Genomic DNA, 19751 nt, shown 5'->3' with positions numbered 1-19751 from the left:
CCCACTTTGCTGAGATGACAGAGCTAATACATAACAACAAACAACAGCTAATAAAGTTTCCTTTAGAAAAGTGGTATCAAACAACTGTAATGTGCTGAAATAAAACCAGTTTTGTGGTTAAAAAGTCAAATTTCACTGGCGTGGCAGATAGTTAAATAATTGTGTAACAGTTAAATAATTGTAACAGTTAAATAACTGTGGTCCCCAGGAAAGGGGGGGGTTCCAGGTTCCCTGCCCCACCCAAATGGAGGGTGGAACTGAGCAGGGAGAGGAGAAGCTGAAGAGGAAACTGAGGAAAAAAGCAGGATGGAGATCCAGAAGGAGACCTGGTGGAGGCGCATGGAGCCTAGAGACATGTGAAGAAACTGCGCTTGCCTTTTGGTCGTGGATTGGGTGACACACATGTGGGTGAGAGACCTGAGGGGAGGTGACAATGGTGGCTTTTATCTTGATTTTGATTTTGCTCTTTTCCTTCTGGGCTTGTCTGGTTGTTTCTGACCCTTTTCTGTGGGTCCCCACTCGAAGATGCTTTAGACTTGTGGCAGGCTTTGGGGCCTTGCTCTGGGCCAGTCCCATTTGGATGGAGTTTTACCCACGAGGGGATGGGTAACTTGGTCGTGGATTGGGTGACACACATTTGGATGCTTCATTTAGAAACTAGATTCTTTGCCTTTCCTGTCTTGCTTCCTAGTTGTATTAAAGTTCCTTCCCATTAAGGTCTCATTTTTTTGTGATGCTGCGGATAGCAGAAACCATTTAGAATAGGCAGGTTTGGGGGGTCTGGGGTTCATCTCTCCCTGCCCTGTAACAATAGGGCCTCAAAGAAAGGACCTTGAGTACCCAGAATGAGCAGCCAATGACAACATCTGCCCTCAGGGGATATCCTGAGCCACACATACAACATAACTCAATTAAACAAATATTTAAGCAATTACTATGTGCTAAGTGTTGGATAAAGAGAGCAACATACTTACCCAAATGAGCAAAGGTTCACAGGGCCCTTGAAAGGCCATCAGAATTTTGACTAACTTCTCTGTCTTCCTAAGGATAAATTCCTCATGCATGGGAACCTTCTATGTGTATTGGTAACATGCATAGTCTCAATGTCTGATGCTAACATGGGCTGAATAGTCCTTTACATAAATGAATAAAAGAAAGAAATGAAAGAATGATTGAGCATGATTTCTTCTCCTTTTTTGTCCTTAGAACTTCTCCAATAAACTGTAATTTACTTTCTTTTGTCTGTATACAGTAATGAAACATAAGCTCTGCCAGAGAGGGAATCTTTGATTTGCTTCACTAATGTCTCCCAAAGCCTACAGCAATATCTATCCAGACATACATTGAAGGAGTACTTATGAAATATGAAAAATGGCCAAGGAGAGAATTTCTCAAATTTTACTTGATAACCTCTCTGAAATCACCTGAAGACAGTATTTACTGAGAAGAACTAAATTGCTGAAACTTACATCTGCTTTTAATTATTCTTGATCAACTAGAGCATCTGTAGTCATAATCTTTACTAGGGGTATCTACTTGCAGATCTATCTTTTCCTCCACGACAGTATACATGCTAATTTTCCTTCATGGAGAAAGAAAAATGAATGAATCAGTAGCACTGTGCCAGAGTAACTATTTTTGGTAGCATTAAGCTGTTGTCACCTCAACCAGTGAAGTAACCAAACCCCACAAATTCTGGAGTGAAGAGATTCCTGACCACAGGCTTCCCACAATGAATGGAAAGGGCAGTCAGAGTAGGTCTCCACTTTTGGACCAAGCCTATGGAACTAGGAACAGGTCTGAAGTCCAAGGAAATAACACCCATGGCTGTCTGGAGACCTTTCTTGATATTCTGCTGAAAAATGAAGATGGCAGTCATGCACAGGTCCGCAGGTGCAGGTCTGGGAAGGCCTTACATGCTCCAGTCTCGTTTTCCTGAATAAAATGGTGGATCTCAGTTTTCATAGCATCAGAAACATTTTATTTTTTGAACCAAAATAAAATGTTTTAACTTCATTTATGAAAAACAAATTCAATATTTTATGTAACATTTTCATATGATCGGCTCAATGGAAGATCAAATAGGGAAACTGCAATAAACAGAATGAAATATTACATATACATGTCTGTATAAATCCACATGAAAAAAAAATCTAAGATATCTGAAATGGAAAAAGCTACCTACCTCTGTAGCTGAATACAGTTAAGAGCCCACAGTTAAACATTTGTTCTAACCTGGATTTATGTAGTATTGATTTTTTACAAATGCTGTTTTTGTAGTACAAAACCAACAAAACTAATGATAATGCTCCAAACACATTTATTTACTACATTACTCTGAGGTTGATTTCTATAAATTCCACCAATACATGTTAAAAGAAAAACTGTGGGATCGAATGTATGTGTCTCTAGGAACAAGGTATTTCTTTAGGGAACAAGGTATTTATTTCTTTAGGGAACAAGGTATTTCTTTTAATTGTAGATTTTAGAAAAACATTCATTATGCGCTACTACCATAACAAAAAATGATTTCCTAAGAACAGCTCACGTAGCCAGTGAACTAGGAAGAGGTAAACCACTCTTTTTCAGTCATATTCAGAAAATCTAATGTGTTTACTTGCTTGCTGAGTCTTCTCAAGTCTAATCTTTTCAGCTTTCATGATTAACTGTAGAGAAACAGAAGAGAAATTAGAATATATTGGATACATAAAGAAAAAAAAAAAAAGAAAATCAGCACTAGAAAATGTCACAACGTGGGCCTCCCCGGTGGCGCAGCAGTTGAACGCTGGGTTGCGAAGCTGCGCGCGGCCTCTGCGGCGCCGGTTCGATCCCCGGCTGCTCCCCGGCCACCGGAGGAGGGTCCCACATGGCGCGCAGACCTCTCCTGCCGCCCGCTGCTCCCCTCAGCAGTGTACTTCGGTCCTTCTGCCTGCTCTGCTCCCCGCTCTGGCTCTGGTGAATTCTCTCACCCTCCCGCGCTTCTGACTGTACCCAGTGCATGTATAGACAAAACAAACAAACAAACCAGCAAACAAATAAATAAAGCATGCCTCTATAGAAAAAAAAAAAAATAAAAAAAAATAAAAGAAAAAAAGAAAAGAAAGAAAATGTCACAACGTGAATATTCAATTTTTTTAAAAGGGAAAGAGGTAGTAGAGAAATAAAATGATTACTGTAGATTCAATAAATTAAAGAGACAACTGTCTAGATTAAGGCTAAGTACAAAAGACATTCTGTCTTTGAGTTATCTAAAGTGTCCCACTTTAGTTACAGATTATTAAAAAATTTTCCATTAAGAGTTTCCACTCCACACTCTCTCTTTTTTTCAACCTTTAGAAGGGTTCAGTACCCACACTTGATAGTTCTCTATTACACTGGGCTTGATTATTAATTGTCATGAGATTGGAAAACATTTTATAACTGAAGTAATACTTATTTAAACCAAGACACTTCTGAAATAATGTGGCCCTTAATACTGTGATTAAGAATTAATGCAGGGCCTCCCTGGTGGCGCAGCGGTTAAGCACTGGGTTGCAAAGCTGCCCGCAGCCTCCGCAGCGCCGGTTCGATCCCTGGCTGCTCCCCGGCCACCGGAGAAGGGTCCCACATGGCGCGCAGACCTCTCCTGCTGCCCGCTGCTCCCCTCAGCAGTGTACTTCGAAAAGTATTTTATGCTATTTTATTCTTGTAAATGCTAACTCCCATTCTTAAGGTGCTCCCTGGACCCCAGCTACGTCAGCCTTCTAGGGCAACAATTTCCCCCATAAGGCCACAAAACTTTCTGTTGCCTCAGCCTAGAAAGTTACACTTCTAAAACTTCTGGGTTGCTTGCTCACTTCTCTAAGGTCTAAGGTCACCTTCACAGAGAACTTCCTAAACCTGGTGTTCTGCTGTGAGGCTATCCCACAGTCCCAGTCTCCCCACCCCCGCCCCAATGTTATACTTGTGGTCACCAGACCTATACTGCTTATCTGTAAAGTTTCATGAAAGCAGGGAACTTTGTTACTCAAGGTTGTAGCCCCAGTTCTTAGAACAGTAGTTAATACAAAAATTCTTTCATGCAATTCAAAAAATATTGATCCAATGGATTCACAAACACACACTAATTAGAGTCCACACTTCTGGCTAAAAGCATGGATAGCACTACATTGTGTGGTATCCTGTTTCTTTTCAGATGAGCCAACAAACTTCAGCTAGGATACCCAGTCTCAGATATTTGGCCTTATCAAAAAAAGTCTAATGAGAAGCCTGATGATACAGCAACAGGGAAATGAGATAAGAAACTCTCCATCTCAATGGCTGAACAAACTCAATTTATAAAATTTCCCAGTCAATGTTTATTTTCTTGCCTCAAATAGAATTTACAGACCTAGGATCAGTCTGAAAAACAAATGTAGTAATTCCTTCTTTAAGAAATATATACAACTTAAATGAAATTTCACACCAACTACAAAAATAAGTGTATATATAACAAAGTGATTCCATTTCATTTGTGAGATTTGGACTAGTGATTTTAACATTTAAATAATCTCAAACAGACTTTGAAATTAACACCTCAGAGATATGAAAGCCCTTAGGAAGGAAGAAGACCTCCCCAGCTCAGTAAATTCAATCAGCATTCAGGGTAACAGAATTAACAAAAGACCAGTAGGAAACCTCCCCCCATATCATCTTAAATTCTAATGCAAAACAAGGCTGGTGAAAAACAAATGTTTTAAGTTAAAAAAAAACTTATAACTATAACCCCAAATTGAACAAACCTATATTTTAGGGAGTTTGACTTTTTACCTGCTAACCAGTCATAAAAGGATGGACCTCATCTTTGAATTTTCTTAAATTTTTATAATAGCCATTTTAACATTTTGGTAATAGTAATATTAATCATGTTTCTTATTATGTTTCATCATTACAAAATATTTTAAGGAATAAACTTAACAGCTCACTGATAATATAATGACTGAATTACTCAGCAACATTTAAATAAAATTGAGAGGAGCTTGCTTCAAATGATTTAATATATTCAAGCTTGCTTATGTTACTTGTTGGCTAGTTCAGGGAAGAAGGAATAAAGTTTATCATTGATACAGAGAACACTGCAAAAGTCTATTGATCTTATTTGTGGAGGTCCTTACCTTCAAAACTATACTTGAAATACATTTGTTTTTACCATTAAGACAATCTTTAAACAATCATTTACCACCAAGCTACAAAACACAGAAGCCAGAAATCAAGGCTTTTTGTATTTAAATTGTCTCTCTCTAAACTAAACAAAGGCGGGGGGGGGGGGGGCACCTCTAAATTAAAACTGCATACCCTTTGTGGGGAAAGTAAATCTAACTTCATGCATTTCAAAATCTAGAGAAATGATTGTTCCCTCTCAACCTAAAATGTAGCTGATGCCATGCCAGTCTTTGCTGTGCAGGGCAAAGCCAAAGTAATTTTAGGGCTACACATTATTGACTTTCAGGAGACACTGAACTTCTCAAAAAAGTTGAGGCAACCAAAATGGAAAAAAGATGCAAAACAAATATGAACTGATTACCTTCTCAGTGCCTCTCTTCTTTTCCCGAGGCTGATTAAGCTTGGCCTGCCTATCTACCAAAATCTTCTGCCAATACCTCTGTTCGTGATCACCTTAAAAATAAACAATACCAGTGATGACTGAACATATGGACATGTATTAAGTGACATATTCTAGGCATTATTTTCAGTAAAAGAACAGTTGTGGACATCCTTTCCCCCAACAGTCTTATCATTTAATGCGACTTCGTGCATATGCAAATAGAAAGATATACTAGCTTCATTAGCTGAATCTAGAAATTATAATACAATTGTCCCACAATTAAGCATTAAAGAAGATTCTATAAAGTTTTACCAGAGAGGATCTGTAATTCCCAGGAGTGTTTCTTTTTAATTTCCATGTAAGCATTTATTACTGCTTGAGCATCTTCAGGAGTTTTAAATCTAACATGGCATTCTGTATCTCCTTCTAGCAAGTCAACATAAACAACTTCTGAGATTGCAGCCAATGTATCCTGCATCAGAGTTTGAAAGGCTTAAAATTAATAAAATACTTAAAAATATCCTAAAAATATTCCAATAGCTATGTTAGAATGTATTAAATAAATAAGCACATACAACTGAAAATGAGAGAATTCTGCATCAAACATTTCTTTTAAACTACACACAAATGCTCTTAAAATTGACTTTGACAAAGCTGAAAAACAATGGAACATCAAATCTAATAATAATTTTCTTCTTTTCATTCAACCACATCTTAACTGGAATGGGAATACTGCATAAGGAGAACAGATCTATAGAACAGAATCTCTAATACTTCCCTCTCCCCTAAGCCTGGAAAAGGGGTTTTTCCAAGTGTGCTCCTAGTAAGAATAAGGAAAAAACAATTAAAAATACGGAACAGACTGGGGGAGGTGTTTCCACTTACCTGTACACAAACCACTTATAACTTAAAATTTTGTTTAAAAATAGTTCAACCTTTTACACCTACTAATGAAAAAATGGTTTAGAGAACCTAAAAAAATTCCAGGTTCTCCAGGAACATAGCTCAAGAGCTTATCCTTTCTGATAAAATAACTAAAGCAACCTCTTCTAAACAAGTTGTGGTCACTCAGCAAGGAAAAGTTTTACCTATAATGCCTGCTGTGAGGTCAAATTAACAAGATTCCTGCATTCCTAACCTTTTTTTTTCACAGCAGGTTTTACAAGAGTATACAATGCAATTATGCAGGAATGTTACACTAAATCTTAATTCATCAACTTCCATTCATTAAGGTAAAGAAATAACTGTAGATTCCTAACTGAACAAAAGCATTTTCGTGATCCCTTTCTTTTAGTCTCTATCTCAAATTTCAAGCCACAAGTAATTTAGGTTACCTTTAAATGCTTACGTTCCAAATCTGAGTTACAGAGAATTGAACAGTGACTGGAAATACTATTTCATTGTACTGTAATAAATGTGTACTGGCTAAAATGAAGAATAAGTGGTTAAAAACCTGAGTTCAGAGAAGCCCAGGACTAAGTTTTAAAGCATCTCAATTTAGCAAGAGAACTGGGAAATACACTTGGCAATTCTTCCTATTTCTCTGTCTAGTAATTAGTATTAAATTTAGACATAAAACAAGAAAGATAATCAACATCAAGCTGACTGAAATTTGAACTTATTCTCTGCTAGTTAATTTTGCAACTGATTTATCAGACAGATTAGATGACGACAATTCAAGAGATATTTACTAAATATCCATCATAATGTCAGGCTAATCTCCGGATTTAAAACCCTTCTTAGAATGACAAATTAGCCTGATAATCACATGGGCAAGTTACAGACCGCAGTGACCCTCATCATAGCTCAATTTTTGTTCCGCAAAATGTAAGTAACTGCTAACAGGTAATGTAAACTTTTAAGATTTTCATGATGAAAAAATGAAAAAAATATTTAGATATTAAAAGCTCTCTGAAAATATAGTTAAGTCTATGCCAATCATCCCAAATATCAGACTTTGATAACTTTTTCTAGAAACCTTTTGCAATCTGCCTAAACAGAATACATCCTTATTTATATCCTCAATACTTCAGCTTTCTTATCAGAAATCCTATATCCCTACTACACCCTATAATGCAAGCTGGCAGTACCAATTTGGGGTTGACCAACTCCAACATCACTATCAGAAAGAGAATCTAAGTTTAAGTGATAGTGAGTTGTTGGCTTTTAGGATAGGGTTTTAGACAAAGAATGCTTACAGATTTTTTTTTTTCCAATTTTCACATACAGCTTTATTTATTTTTTTTTAATACCTATTTTTTTTTTTATAAATTTTATTGTTATATTCCCCATACAATTGCAGCCCCCCATTCTGACCCCAATCCCTCCCCTCCCGCCCCCGCCACCCTAAAAGTGTCTCTGGTTCATAGTTTTTTGTTGATTTTGATTTTCACTTTCTTATAGTTATTCATTTTCCTGGTCCCTTATTTAAGTTTTCTAGATTCCTGCTATGAGTGAGACCATGCTTACAGATTTTTATAGTGAGTAACCTCAGTGGTTATGTAAGTTAAAAAATGTGATTAGTATGAATGCATCTTTGGGCAAACAAAAACAGTACTAAGTGACCACTGTCAGTGTCAGAACTTAAACAAGAGATTGGCGAAGAGCACTATAACAATTTGTGCTACAAGTTATTCAGAACTATGAATTAATTTCCACAAGCATGTAAAATACTTGTAGCTTTTCAAAACAATTAAACAATTACGGTTTTTGGCAATTGCTTCAATTAGAAATCATCAGGGACTGAAAATTAAACTAATTAAAAAACTGATGTGAATAAAAGGTTACTTTCTTCAAGATATCCTGCATTTAAATAGACAAAAATAAACTAAGGGCATGGTAAGTGAAAAACATGGATATCATTTTTTATGTCTCCTAAAACATGCTCTTTTTTTAGGTCACAGAAACTTGTAGGAATATGAATGTAAGCATGCTAATAAGCAAACGACAAATTCTCTAGTTTGTTCCAACAGGAGACAACATGATCACAATGTTAAAATAACTTCAGGTCAACACTACATATTGATTAAATCTTTTCTTTAAAGTTTTGGCACTAAGCTTTTTTCTAAAATTCCTTTTCTCCCAAAACAGAAAAAAATTCCCCTAAAGTGAGTTTTCATAGTTATTCTTTTAATTACAAGGAGTAGAATATAACTTTCTTATTCAACCACACAATGATCAGGGGCACCAATAAAAATAAACACATTAGGACTGTCTTATAGAAGGATGTTTGAACTGTGTTCTATCCAAATCTGATCCAATAAAAAATATGAGTCTTCAGATTTTCTTCAAGACAAGTTAAAAGTTACTGTGGCATCAAAACCCTGCAAATAGTTTACCAAGATGAACAAGTTCTAATTTGATTTTCTTCATTTTCCATTTCAAAACATTTTCACACAGGCAGTTTTTAAGTGGAGAATTAAAAGAGACAAAAGCTCTGGGGGCCTAAAAAGCATTACCTTGACAAGTTTCCTGCCAGGTAGAGGCTCAGTGCTAACAATCTTCACAATCACCCCACTCACAAACTGTGGTCCTGCAGCAGTCATCTTCTGGGGGGGAGGCTCAGCACTGTCTGCTGTTGATTTGAAAAGGAAATTCCAGAAATAAAATCTCTTGCACTTAATGTAACACTTAGTAGGAGGATTTTAGAATAATGACAATGATTTCTTAGGCAGATTTAAATACTTAATTTAAAATTTAATTGTAAAATATTTAAAGTAATAAGGTATTACATTATATGTCATACTGCTTTGTTCAATGCAGATTATCCTGAGTTAAATTAAAAAGACATTTCACTAAAAAAAATGCAAACTGCTGTTGTTAGAAAAACTTGCCAACCCTTAAGGGAAAAAGTCTCCTTTCCCTGAACCACGTAACAAAGACATTTACTTAAAAATAAAGAAGTAAAATAAAGGAAGAAATATGCATATGCTATATACATTGATTCAAGTGTGAAAATTTTGCAAGACTCTTGTAATCTGTTCTTACTATGGAACGAAATTAAAGATGAGAAATGAGTCTATCTATACTAACTTCCTCAATTCATAACATAGGCACTCATTACTCAATCTGTTTAACAACAGACTGTAGAGGAAACTTACATGATTAAAAATAACAGTTTAAAATTAGCCATTCAAATAACTACATCGAGTTCCTAATTGTTCTAATGACCATAGCATAATTTTTATTTTTTAAATTGAAGTTTATCTTGTAACACAGAAGTGGCAGTTTAGTATACAGGTACAACGGAATACTGAATACAATGCTAAAGACAACAAGAGCGATCTTTACTTTTTTCATGTTTCACGGCAGACTTATCAGGTACTCCATGGTCTGTTTCCATTACTGATTCCAATTTTATTTGGGATATTGTTTTTTTTAAAGAAGCCATGCTAGCTTTTTGCAGTGCTAAATACTCTTTTTTCAAGTCCATCCATTCATTCCTGTATTGGAAAAAAGAAAAACCAAAACTACCTTTAAAATTGTGGTAACAGAGTAACAGTAAATACCCAAATATATACAGTGGCAGTGATTAGAGACCACTGCAATCCTCAAGTTATTTTCCTGAGTCTTAAGCACACCTAGCTAACTAGTAAAGGTGAATTATCACTGCCCCAACGTTCAGATTAAATATTTTAAATTTGCTGATTCAATGCTTGAGTATATTTCAAATATTTGACGTTTTGAGTTAGATAATTAACTAGTAACTTTACTTGGTCAGTCATCTCTAGGGTTGGGATGGGGGAAATGATAGATTAAAATGGAAAGATTTGTTAAATTGCTTCCAATTTAAGAGATAACATTCCTTAGTATTTACTTGAATCAAAAGGGATTTCCAAGAAGAAAAAAACACCCCATGGAAGCAATTTATTTATTTACATACATTTAACATGTAGATGTTTCTTCAAACAGATAGAGCTCCTCCAGATAGAAACACAATGCCTCCCAAGCTCCACAGGAGCCTCATTGTTACCCTAATCTCTACCATCAAACAGGCAGATAGGGGATTTTTTTTTTTAAAGGAGGATATTTTGTGGTAATGGTTTTAGCTGTTAACATTGACATTTGTATACTTCAAAAAAGAAAAAAAAAAGTATCCAGACCCACCCAGGATCATACCTTCCCAGAGAGCTGATAAATTAAAATAACAAAAGGCTCTTGTAATGATTCTCTGAGATAAAAAGGCAAAAGGAATTCAAGAGTTAAGAATAGTATAAATAGAAGTGCCAGAAGTCTTTGCATTTTAACCTTCTAGTGGAAAACAGAACTTTGGAAACTAAGCCAGGAAGGTTAAGACAAACTTCTCTCCAAAAGGTATGCTTTGTTTTTTTTTTTCCCTGATTTGGCTTTCTACTCCGAGTGGCTGGATTCCCTTTAACTTTAACATGGAAGTGCTCTCTGTGACTTTAAATAGTAAGTGCTTCCATGTTTTAGTAGAAGTGAATTCAAATTACTCTGCTGGGTGTGACATGGTGAATCTTTAGAGAGGCCAAGGGGATCCCCTTTGCTTTAACATGGGGGTACCTGCTATGTAAAGCAAAAGTAAGTGCTTCCATGTTTCAGTGGAGGTGTTTCCAAACTTGCACATTTATTGCACCAAAGACTGTTTTCTAAACTGGATTACAGGTTAAAGGATGTTCATGGTCCCAAGGTTATTTTAGACTGGACTCCCCACCACTTAAACGTGGATGTACTTGCTTTGAAGCTAAAAAAGTAAGTGCTTCCATGTTTTAGTGATGGTAAGTCTTACTTTTACATTGTCACACATTTACAAGGCTTCCTCCTGAACTGCAAATCTACAGGGTATTTAAGCTGTGTCTTTAAATCTGTTAAGGAACACCCACTACTTTAACATGGAGGCACTTGCTGTGCCATGATTAAAAATAAGTGCTTCCATGTTTTAGTGTGGTGGTTCCTTTTTAATCCTCAATCGTATTATACCCACACTTGCACAGTGGTTGACCACAGGCCATTACTGTTGCTAATATGCAACTCTGTAAATTACAAATTGGAATTGCACTTTAGCAATGGTGATGGCTTGTGTCACTTATCAACGGGAATTGTGCCGCAGACTTACTTGGATATTACTCTTAATGGTATAACCTCTTCTCCCATTTTATGTCTCTCTTTATGTTTTTTCTTATGCTTCCTTTTTGCTTTCAAGAGGGATCCATCTTTAATATCTCCAGTTTCTTTTTCCTCTTCAGTTGAGACTTCTAAATCTTAAGAAATAAAAAGATGGAAGTGAAGAAACAAGAAAAACTTTAGATTCCTCTGATCCCTATCCTTAGAGTTGTATGTACCTTTGTTTTCTTTGGAAACCTCAGACATTTCTTTAATGTTATCTTTCTGAGCCATTTTCTTAACTTTTGCTCTGGGAATTAGGCATTCTGCATCCTCGCAACTACTTCTCTTCCTCTTCCCTGTTTTGGCTAAAGGTAAGCTAGATGCTTCGGCTTTTTCCCGTTTTTTCTTCTTCTTTGAGGGCGGCTTCTGAGGTTCAGTGATCTCTACTTCAGAGCCCTCCGATGTGGTCCTCGATCTTTTCATTTTACAGGCGCTCTCGTTGCTCGTTTCCACAGTCACCTCTTTGGTCTGGACGCTGTCTTCCTTCTTAATTCGGCCTTTCTTCTTCTTCTTCTTTTTCTTTTCTTCTGTAACAATACTATTTATTGTTAGGTCTCACTTAAACTTAAAACATCTATTTTTATTACCATTAAATAACTCACCTGCTCTAAGGCCAGGAATGGGCTTATTTTTCACTGTCTTAGGAAATATACCAGGTTTTCTTGGTGCTTCTTCTGGTGGGTTGTTAAGAAACTGAAATGATTGCAAAATATGTTAGTATTTATAATATCTGTTAATTTCCTTTTCTTCCAATCTTTAGGTGCTGGACCCACCTCAATAGCTTTTGCCGCTTGTTCCTTTGTTTCAAACTCTACAAAAGCGAATCCCTTTGGATCTCCTGTTGACTTATAATGTGGTATACTAACATAAACAACATTGCCACATTTCCCAAATACTCGTTCAATCCAGCTGTGATTAACGTTTTTGGGAAGTAATTCCTATGACAAATTAGAAACATTTTTAAATATTTAAAGCATTCTTATTCAGGTCAATAAATTCTACCCTAATGTGAACATGTTTCTGTCTTTTCTGAGTGGGTGTACCAGCAGCAAACATTTAGCTTACCACGTACACTGTTCGCTCATCCTCATCCTTTGGTCTTTCACCAAGAGGCTTTTTCCTCCTGATTCTGGTGCCTTCTAAATCCAGCTTTAAAAATGGTACACGCAAGGTTATTAATAAACTTAAGAATTGTGATAATAACAGAAAACATGGATAAAATAGTAACATTTCTTACCTCTACAACAGCTGAACTTTTCAGTGCCCTGGCTATTAATTTCCCATCAGTGGTTAATTTTTTCATCTTATTGAAAGATACAAGAAGTGATATATCAACATCTAATGAAAGTAAAAAGCAAATAAAAGTAAGTATAAATGAAAGCTAAACCAGAGTAAATGCTATTTGGTATGAATTTAATCTGGTCCCCTCTATGCAAGTGGGACAGAAAATTTTTGTCAAGTTTTATTTAGTTCACACATTTATGTCCCTCTTGAAACTAGAAGGTGTTTCGGGGATTTGGTTCGGTAAGGTGCTTCTTTATATTAACGCTTTCAGCATGATTGGTCATCCAAATGATTTGGGATTATAGTGCTACTTAAAGGCAAAAAATGCACTACACTGGTCTTTATTTTAAGAAATTAGAAAAATATTAGATCTAATTGTTGATGCATATTGTACATATTTCTATAACAGTATAAATAACTGGAAGTAAATTAAGTAAAGGCAACATGTCTAAAATGCTGGTTTCATTAACATAAACTGAAACAAAAACTTACATCCATCTCTAGATTTTTCTATCTGCTCCCGAAGAAATCTGTCCTTGTGAAGGTTTGCATCTCCAAACCAGAAGTCCACTTGCTTAGCAATATCTGCAAGCACCTGCTTAACTCGAGACCGTTTCTTTTTCTCTACTTCTTTTTTCTTTTCAGTGCTTTCCTCTTCCATTGCTTTTTCTTGATTCCCATTTTCCGTTTCCATTCCTGCAAAACGAAGGAAGCAAAGGCAGATATTTAAAGCAACAGAAAGGAACTGTTAATCATGAAAAAATACATAGCCTTTACTTTTCTGAAGGGAGAACGAACTTCAAAGTCTGGCTGAGTGCCAGAACAAACTTTTTTCAGGGTAACATTTCTCTGAATAGGACCAATTTTCTGAATATGACCAATTTTCAACAATCAACTAAGGAACATGCACTGGCTTTGTTTCCAGACACTAATGACATAAGAACTAAATTGTAGTTCTTAAGTTATTCTAGTACAGTGTAAAATCTATACAATTATCTCACCAAGCTATAAATGGGTCTCACTTAGGCCTTTTTAACTTTAACTTACTGTGCTCTGAAACACCTTATCCATTGTACTTATAACCACTATCCATCATTACTATGCAGTGTCTGTTCTATAAATGACTGAAAAAAAATTTGTTTACTTACACATTCCCAGATGGACACTCAGAAAGTGTGAAATGAACCGTCATATTAATTTAATCACTAGGAACACAAGCACAAAAATGCTTAATATCGAGTCTGGGATGCTTTCATCCCAGAACATCCAGCCTGGCTTAATTTAATACCCGGCTTGAGTGGGTCTGCCATAATATGCTTAAACTGGTTAGTAACCACAAATGGGGAGAATGGTAGCTGTTTCCCTGTTCAGAGATGGGCAGCTCTATTAGCTGGTATGCAGGCTGTGGGACCATGTAACCCAGAATAACTAAAGAGACTGGTGGGGAAAAAAGAAAAGCTAAGGCTTTTTACCCATCAAGGTGACCCTATCTGTGGAAGCTATACAAGTCTGTTGTGGGGGAGGGGAGGTAATAAAAAGAAAAGCAGCAGATCTGGGTTAAATGTTGCATTAAAAGAGGAAAATAATCTCCCTACTGCTTCTGCCTGGTATTCTTTTTTTTTTAAGCTTATTAACACAGTATTAGATCTCACTGCAGCAGTGACAGTACAGAATGCAAGATGGTTCAACTGGAATCCAGTAAGAGGGTACAAAGCCACTTAAGGATTTCATCTCAAAGCTCCAATTAAATAAGCATTCTCACCAAAGTCAACAGAGTATTTAGTATGAGTTTAAGCTGGTTCACAAAATACTCTGGTCCAGGGATCTTTTGGCATTTTTAGACATTTTTAGAACAGGCTTAAGCTTATTAGCCCAAGTACCAAATTTGAAAGCACATGAGCAATGAAATACTAGGATGATACAAGCTCAATGCACAAAATGAAGCTACAGAGAGTGGGAATTCATCATCAGATAAACACCTATCAGGCTTCATTTAGTGTCCCTAAGTGCACTACTCACCTCACTCTCTTTCCATTTCCCCTTCAGGCCTTCCTTCCCACCTGTCTAGTGAAACTGAACAGAGGCCCCCACTGTGGACATACTTGAGCAGCACTTGCAGTTGAGAACTCCATTTGGGAAAACATTTTTTTTTTTCATGTGGTTTCCAGGAGAGTTTTGGTCCTTTTCCGAGTCCTTCCACTCTGCATTCAATACTGGGCTCCCTAACCTGTGCACTCAGCCTCTGAGGGTCCCTGCCTTTGAGCTCCTTGGCTTTATGCTTATGTTTTACAAAGCCAGCCCTGACTTTCCCCATTAGCTGCCCATTCCAATATTCTACTGTCATCTGACATTTGCTTGTTTATCTGAAAGAGACCTCAAATGTAAAATGGCAAAAATTGAACACTCAAATTTTTAACAAAGCTCCATTTGTCTAGTTTTCCCCATCTAGGAAAACACCACTTACAAAATTGAAGGCAGAATTCTTGAAATCACGCTTGATTCTTTTCCGCACAGCACAGCCCAATCACTAACATACACCTTTACAATCTAAGCCAAATACTTCTCATTCTTACATCTCACCCTCTACTTCAAGCTATCATTGTGCCTGTCCTGTCTAAAATACCGCAAGTTTCCAAACATCTACTTGCTTTCAGCCTTCTTCTGTTAACAATTTTCCAGAGAGCAGCCACCATCAATTAAATTTATAAACCATATCATGTCAATTTCATACACAAAACCTCTACAGGTCTCTTATCACACAATAAAATCCAAAATCCTTAGTAGGTCCTAACCCACCATGCTGGGGATACTCTCATCCCCTACAATTCTCACAGCAGCTCACTTGAACCACCACACCCCGTTCTTTAAACATACTAAGGCCATTCCCATCTCCAGGCCTGTGCTCTGGTTGCTCCCTTTACTTCCCCTGCCACATCTAGATCCAGGTCTCACCAAAGTCATAGTCTCAAAGAGTTGGTCTCTCTCACCAGGTTAAAATAGTCCTGCCCTGCCAACCTGAACCCTACGTATCCCCTCAGGCACCATTTTCTATTCTCATATCCTCCTATCCCCGCCTGGAATAATACTTTTTTTGTCTGTCTACCCACTAAAATATAAAAGCTCCCAGGGAAGGGACTTTAGGTTGATCACCAACTAAACAGTTAAATGATTAAATACTGGATTTAAAAGCATTTTATAGTGTTAAGCATTTTAAGTTCTTTTGTAAGAGGGTGGAATTATAAATGAAAGACAAATGTTGGCTAGGATTATCATTACAACAGTATCCACTGCTAACCTTTCCTTTGGAAATAACTACAAATTATAAAGGGCAGATGGGACGGCTCTCCAATTCCCTTCCTTGTCCAAATCGCCCTCTGAAGAAGTTGTGGAAAGAACAGTCTAAGTGTAACAGGGTGGTCCCCAGGAAAGGGGGAGGTTCCAGGTTTCCTGCCCCACCCAAAAGGAGGGTGGAGCTGAGCAGAGAGAGAAGCAGCTACAGAGGAGACGGAGAAAGGAAAGAAGCAGGATGGAGATCCAGAAGGACACCTGGAGGAGGCACATGGAGCCTAGAGACACGTGAAGAAACTGCGCTTGCCTTTTGGTCGTGGATGGGGTGACACAGATGTGGGTGAGACCCTTGGGGAGGTGACCATGGCAGCTTTTATCTTGATGTTGATTTTGCTCTTTTCCTTCCGGGCTTGTCTGGTTATTTCTGACCCTTTTCTGGGGGTCCCCACTGGAAGATGCTTTAGACTTGGGGCAGGCTTTGGGGCCTTGCTCTGGGCCAATCCCATTTGGATGGAGTTTTACCCACGAGGGGACAGGTATCATTGGGTGCCTGACTTAGAAACTAGATTCTTTGCCTTTCCTGTATTGCTTCCTAATTGTATTAAAGTTCCTTCCCATTAAAATCTCATATGTTTTGTATTGATGCGGCGGATGGTAGAACCCATTTAGAATAGGCAGGTTTGGGGGTTTTGGGCTGCCCCTCTCCCTGTCCTGTAACATAAGCACAGAAAGTCACAATTCTCCTGGGAATCAGGATTCTCCATCAGCCTCAGATCTCGGCCCAGAGGCCGTCCTTCATTCTTTCTATGGACCATTTTTATGGCTTGGAGAAGCTCAGAAACTTGCCTAGTGTGCATATAACATGGTTGCACTTTGTAATCTTAAAAAAAAAAAAAAATCACAATAAAGTTATAGAGCAATATTTCTTTTACAGTCTTCATCCTCAAAGTCTACTTTCTCGATATGCTGCTGTTGGAGGTTATGAGTAGAAAATTTAGGAGGGCGGCATCACAAGATCAGAAATTGGAGGACACTGTTGTAAAGCCAACACCAGAAATGCAAAGTCCTTAAGCCAACTGCTATAACAAGTATCACACTGCTGTAGAAAGTACCAGAAGAGGGTCTCCCTGGTGGCGCAAGGGGTTGAGACGCAACCCATGAAGCTGCAACCCGAGACGCCCCTGTCTGAACCCAACACTCTCCAAAAGGACATCAATGTGATAACAAATGTGATTTCATACATCATACATCCAAATCGAAATTATCTCTTTTACCAAGTCTGTTCTTTTCATCATCCTCATCCTATTTAAGAAAATTATCTTCCATTGTGGTAACCAATCAAGCTATTGACTAGCCATACATTTTAAGCAAGTTACCTCATCTCACTATGGCCTATAAATTGTGGGTAAAACCTATACCTAATAGGATTGTCTCCATTACCAAGATAATGTTAATGGAGCACTTCGACCATTCTTTCTATCAAAGTCTGTTTCCTGATGCCCAAGCCAGTGAAAAAGTTACCATAATTTACCAACTTGTATCATAACATAATATTGTTATTATAATTTGGCATCTTGTCACTAAGTCCTATGAGTTCAACCTCTGGATTGACTCTTCATCCAGTTTTCCATAGTTACAAGCTGGCTTGTAAATTGTTCTAGAAACCATGCCTTCTTCGCAAAAAGTATATACCTTGTCCAAAACATAGACCTAATTTTGTGACTCTAACGTAAAAACTTTCAACATTAGAAATTCCTTAGCACCTTCTTTTAAGATTGTTATTTAAAAAAAAAAAAGTTCAACTGACATTTAACGGGCTTGTAAACATGTATCTTAAACAAAGAATATAAATTAATGTGTAACGAGGCTAGTCATTTCACATACATTGTCTTAAATCCACATAATCCCACTAGGATTTCTTCCAATTTCTTTTTTAGAGAGGCTCAAAGGTTAAGTGACTTGGCCAAAGTTAATGAAGGAGAGAGGTTTTGGTATGTTTGACTCCCACAGATCCCACCTTTTAGCACAACTACTGCAACCTGTCTACCATGTATTCTATATTCTGATTTAGAAATTTTTAACCTCGTGCCCAAAGTTTTTTCAGTCGGTTTCATTCTGTAAATGAATAAAATTGTTAAAAGATGAATTTTAAGTAAAAAGATAACAGACTCTTGTGAATATATAAAATGACAACGTTCCACAGGCCTCTCTCCAATTTCTGTTTTACAACTGTTACGCCAGCTCAGTGACAACGAAAGGCAGAGATACCAAACTATGTGAAACACCCAGTTTTTTTCCCTTAGCTATCTCAAAGTCTTTCTCAATTTTCCCTCACAAAATTACAAGTAAAATGTTACGATAAGGGCCTCCCTGGTGAGGCAAAGAGTTAAGACGCAACCTAGGAAGCTGTCCGCAGCCTCTGCAGCAAGTTTGCTCCCCTGGCCGGCCAGGGAGCTACCCATATGGCACAGCAGACCTCTCTTATCTCACCCGCTGCTCCCCTCAGCAGTGTATTTCAGTCAGTCTGCCTGTTCTGTTCCCCACTCTGTCTCTGGTGACTCCTCTCACCCCCCACACCTCTGGCCTGTACCCCAGTTCTTGTATGCATAAATAAATATTTAAAAAAATAAAATAAAATGTTACGACATGTACATGTCTTTTCCTAGGAGTGTCAGCGGTGGCTTTTACCTTTTTAAAAGAAGTGGTGTGCCAACATGGTTACGAACCACTGTTTTAGTTATAGCTGATTGACTATTGAAGGGGACCTGGCGCCCCAACACTTCTTGCTGCTGTGCCTCTGCTCTGAGTGAGCCGTGTCATCATATTTGCGTTACAAACCTCTATTCAGGGATCATGGCCCAGGTAGACGGCATCTCGCTGTCCGTACCTGTCCACCAAGACGTTTCTCCAAGTTACTTGCCTCCTATTTTCCTAAGTGGACGTATTAACGCGCTCACTCCACACTTACTTAAATAAACTTATTATTCGTTAGGATTTCCAACTCTTTGATAACCAGGTCTAGAGTCCTGCAAAAGATAAGGAATTAATTTAAAAATACAAGCCCTGACTTTCACTCTTTCTGGGGCCACGAAGGCGCAACCCCAAACTGAGGAGTAATGTCCTTCTCGGCCCCCGTCCTTCCGCACCGACGCCAACCGAGGCGACCGCCGCTCCAAGTCCCGTCACCGCGCGCCCCCTACTGGCGAGAACGAGAACCACAAGCTCCACGGGAGGAACCTTCGCGCGTGCGCAGAGAGACCACGCCGAGCGCCTTGATGGGCTCATGGGAGGGGGCGGGGTGAGGGAATGGGATGTATGAAAAAGAACTGAGAGGAATTCAGACCTCACCCAACCTGAGCGACCCTATAGGCGACTTGTCACTTACTCCGTCCGCGTCCCAAAATACGGGGCCAGAGAGTGTGTCCTTCAGCTTCTTCCGTCTCCTGCGCCTCACAGTGGAGGTTGTCTCCGCGTCATAGGACGAGCGACA

At 38.0% G+C, this 19751-nt stretch overlaps 1 protein-coding gene across 1 annotated transcript; it reads right to left on the bottom strand.

The window, feature by feature from the left end:
• Nucleotides 1–2585: 2585 nt before the first annotated feature.
• Nucleotides 2586–19751, bottom strand: LARP7 (La ribonucleoprotein 7, transcriptional regulator; the record flags this gene model as incomplete). The annotated part of the gene is made up of 13 exons (XM_084252863.1): nt 19647–19751; nt 13466–13669; nt 12927–13027; nt 12755–12838; nt 12463–12627; nt 12292–12382; nt 11866–12216; nt 11640–11784; nt 9854–10005; nt 9022–9137; nt 5876–6035; nt 5543–5634; nt 2586–2666 (listed from the first exon to the last, which is right to left on the bottom strand). The coding sequence occupies exons 2-13, from the start codon at nt 13665–13667 to the stop codon at nt 2586–2588; spliced, it is 1740 nt and encodes a 579-aa protein (XP_084108989.1). The 5' UTR covers nt 13668–13669; nt 19647–19751.

This window comes from Talpa europaea (assembly GCF_964194135.1).
Source record: "Talpa europaea genome assembly, chromosome: 13".
NCBI lineage: Eukaryota > Metazoa > Chordata > Mammalia > Eulipotyphla > Talpidae > Talpa > Talpa europaea.
This window is presented reverse-complemented; position numbering and strand designations above follow the sequence as displayed.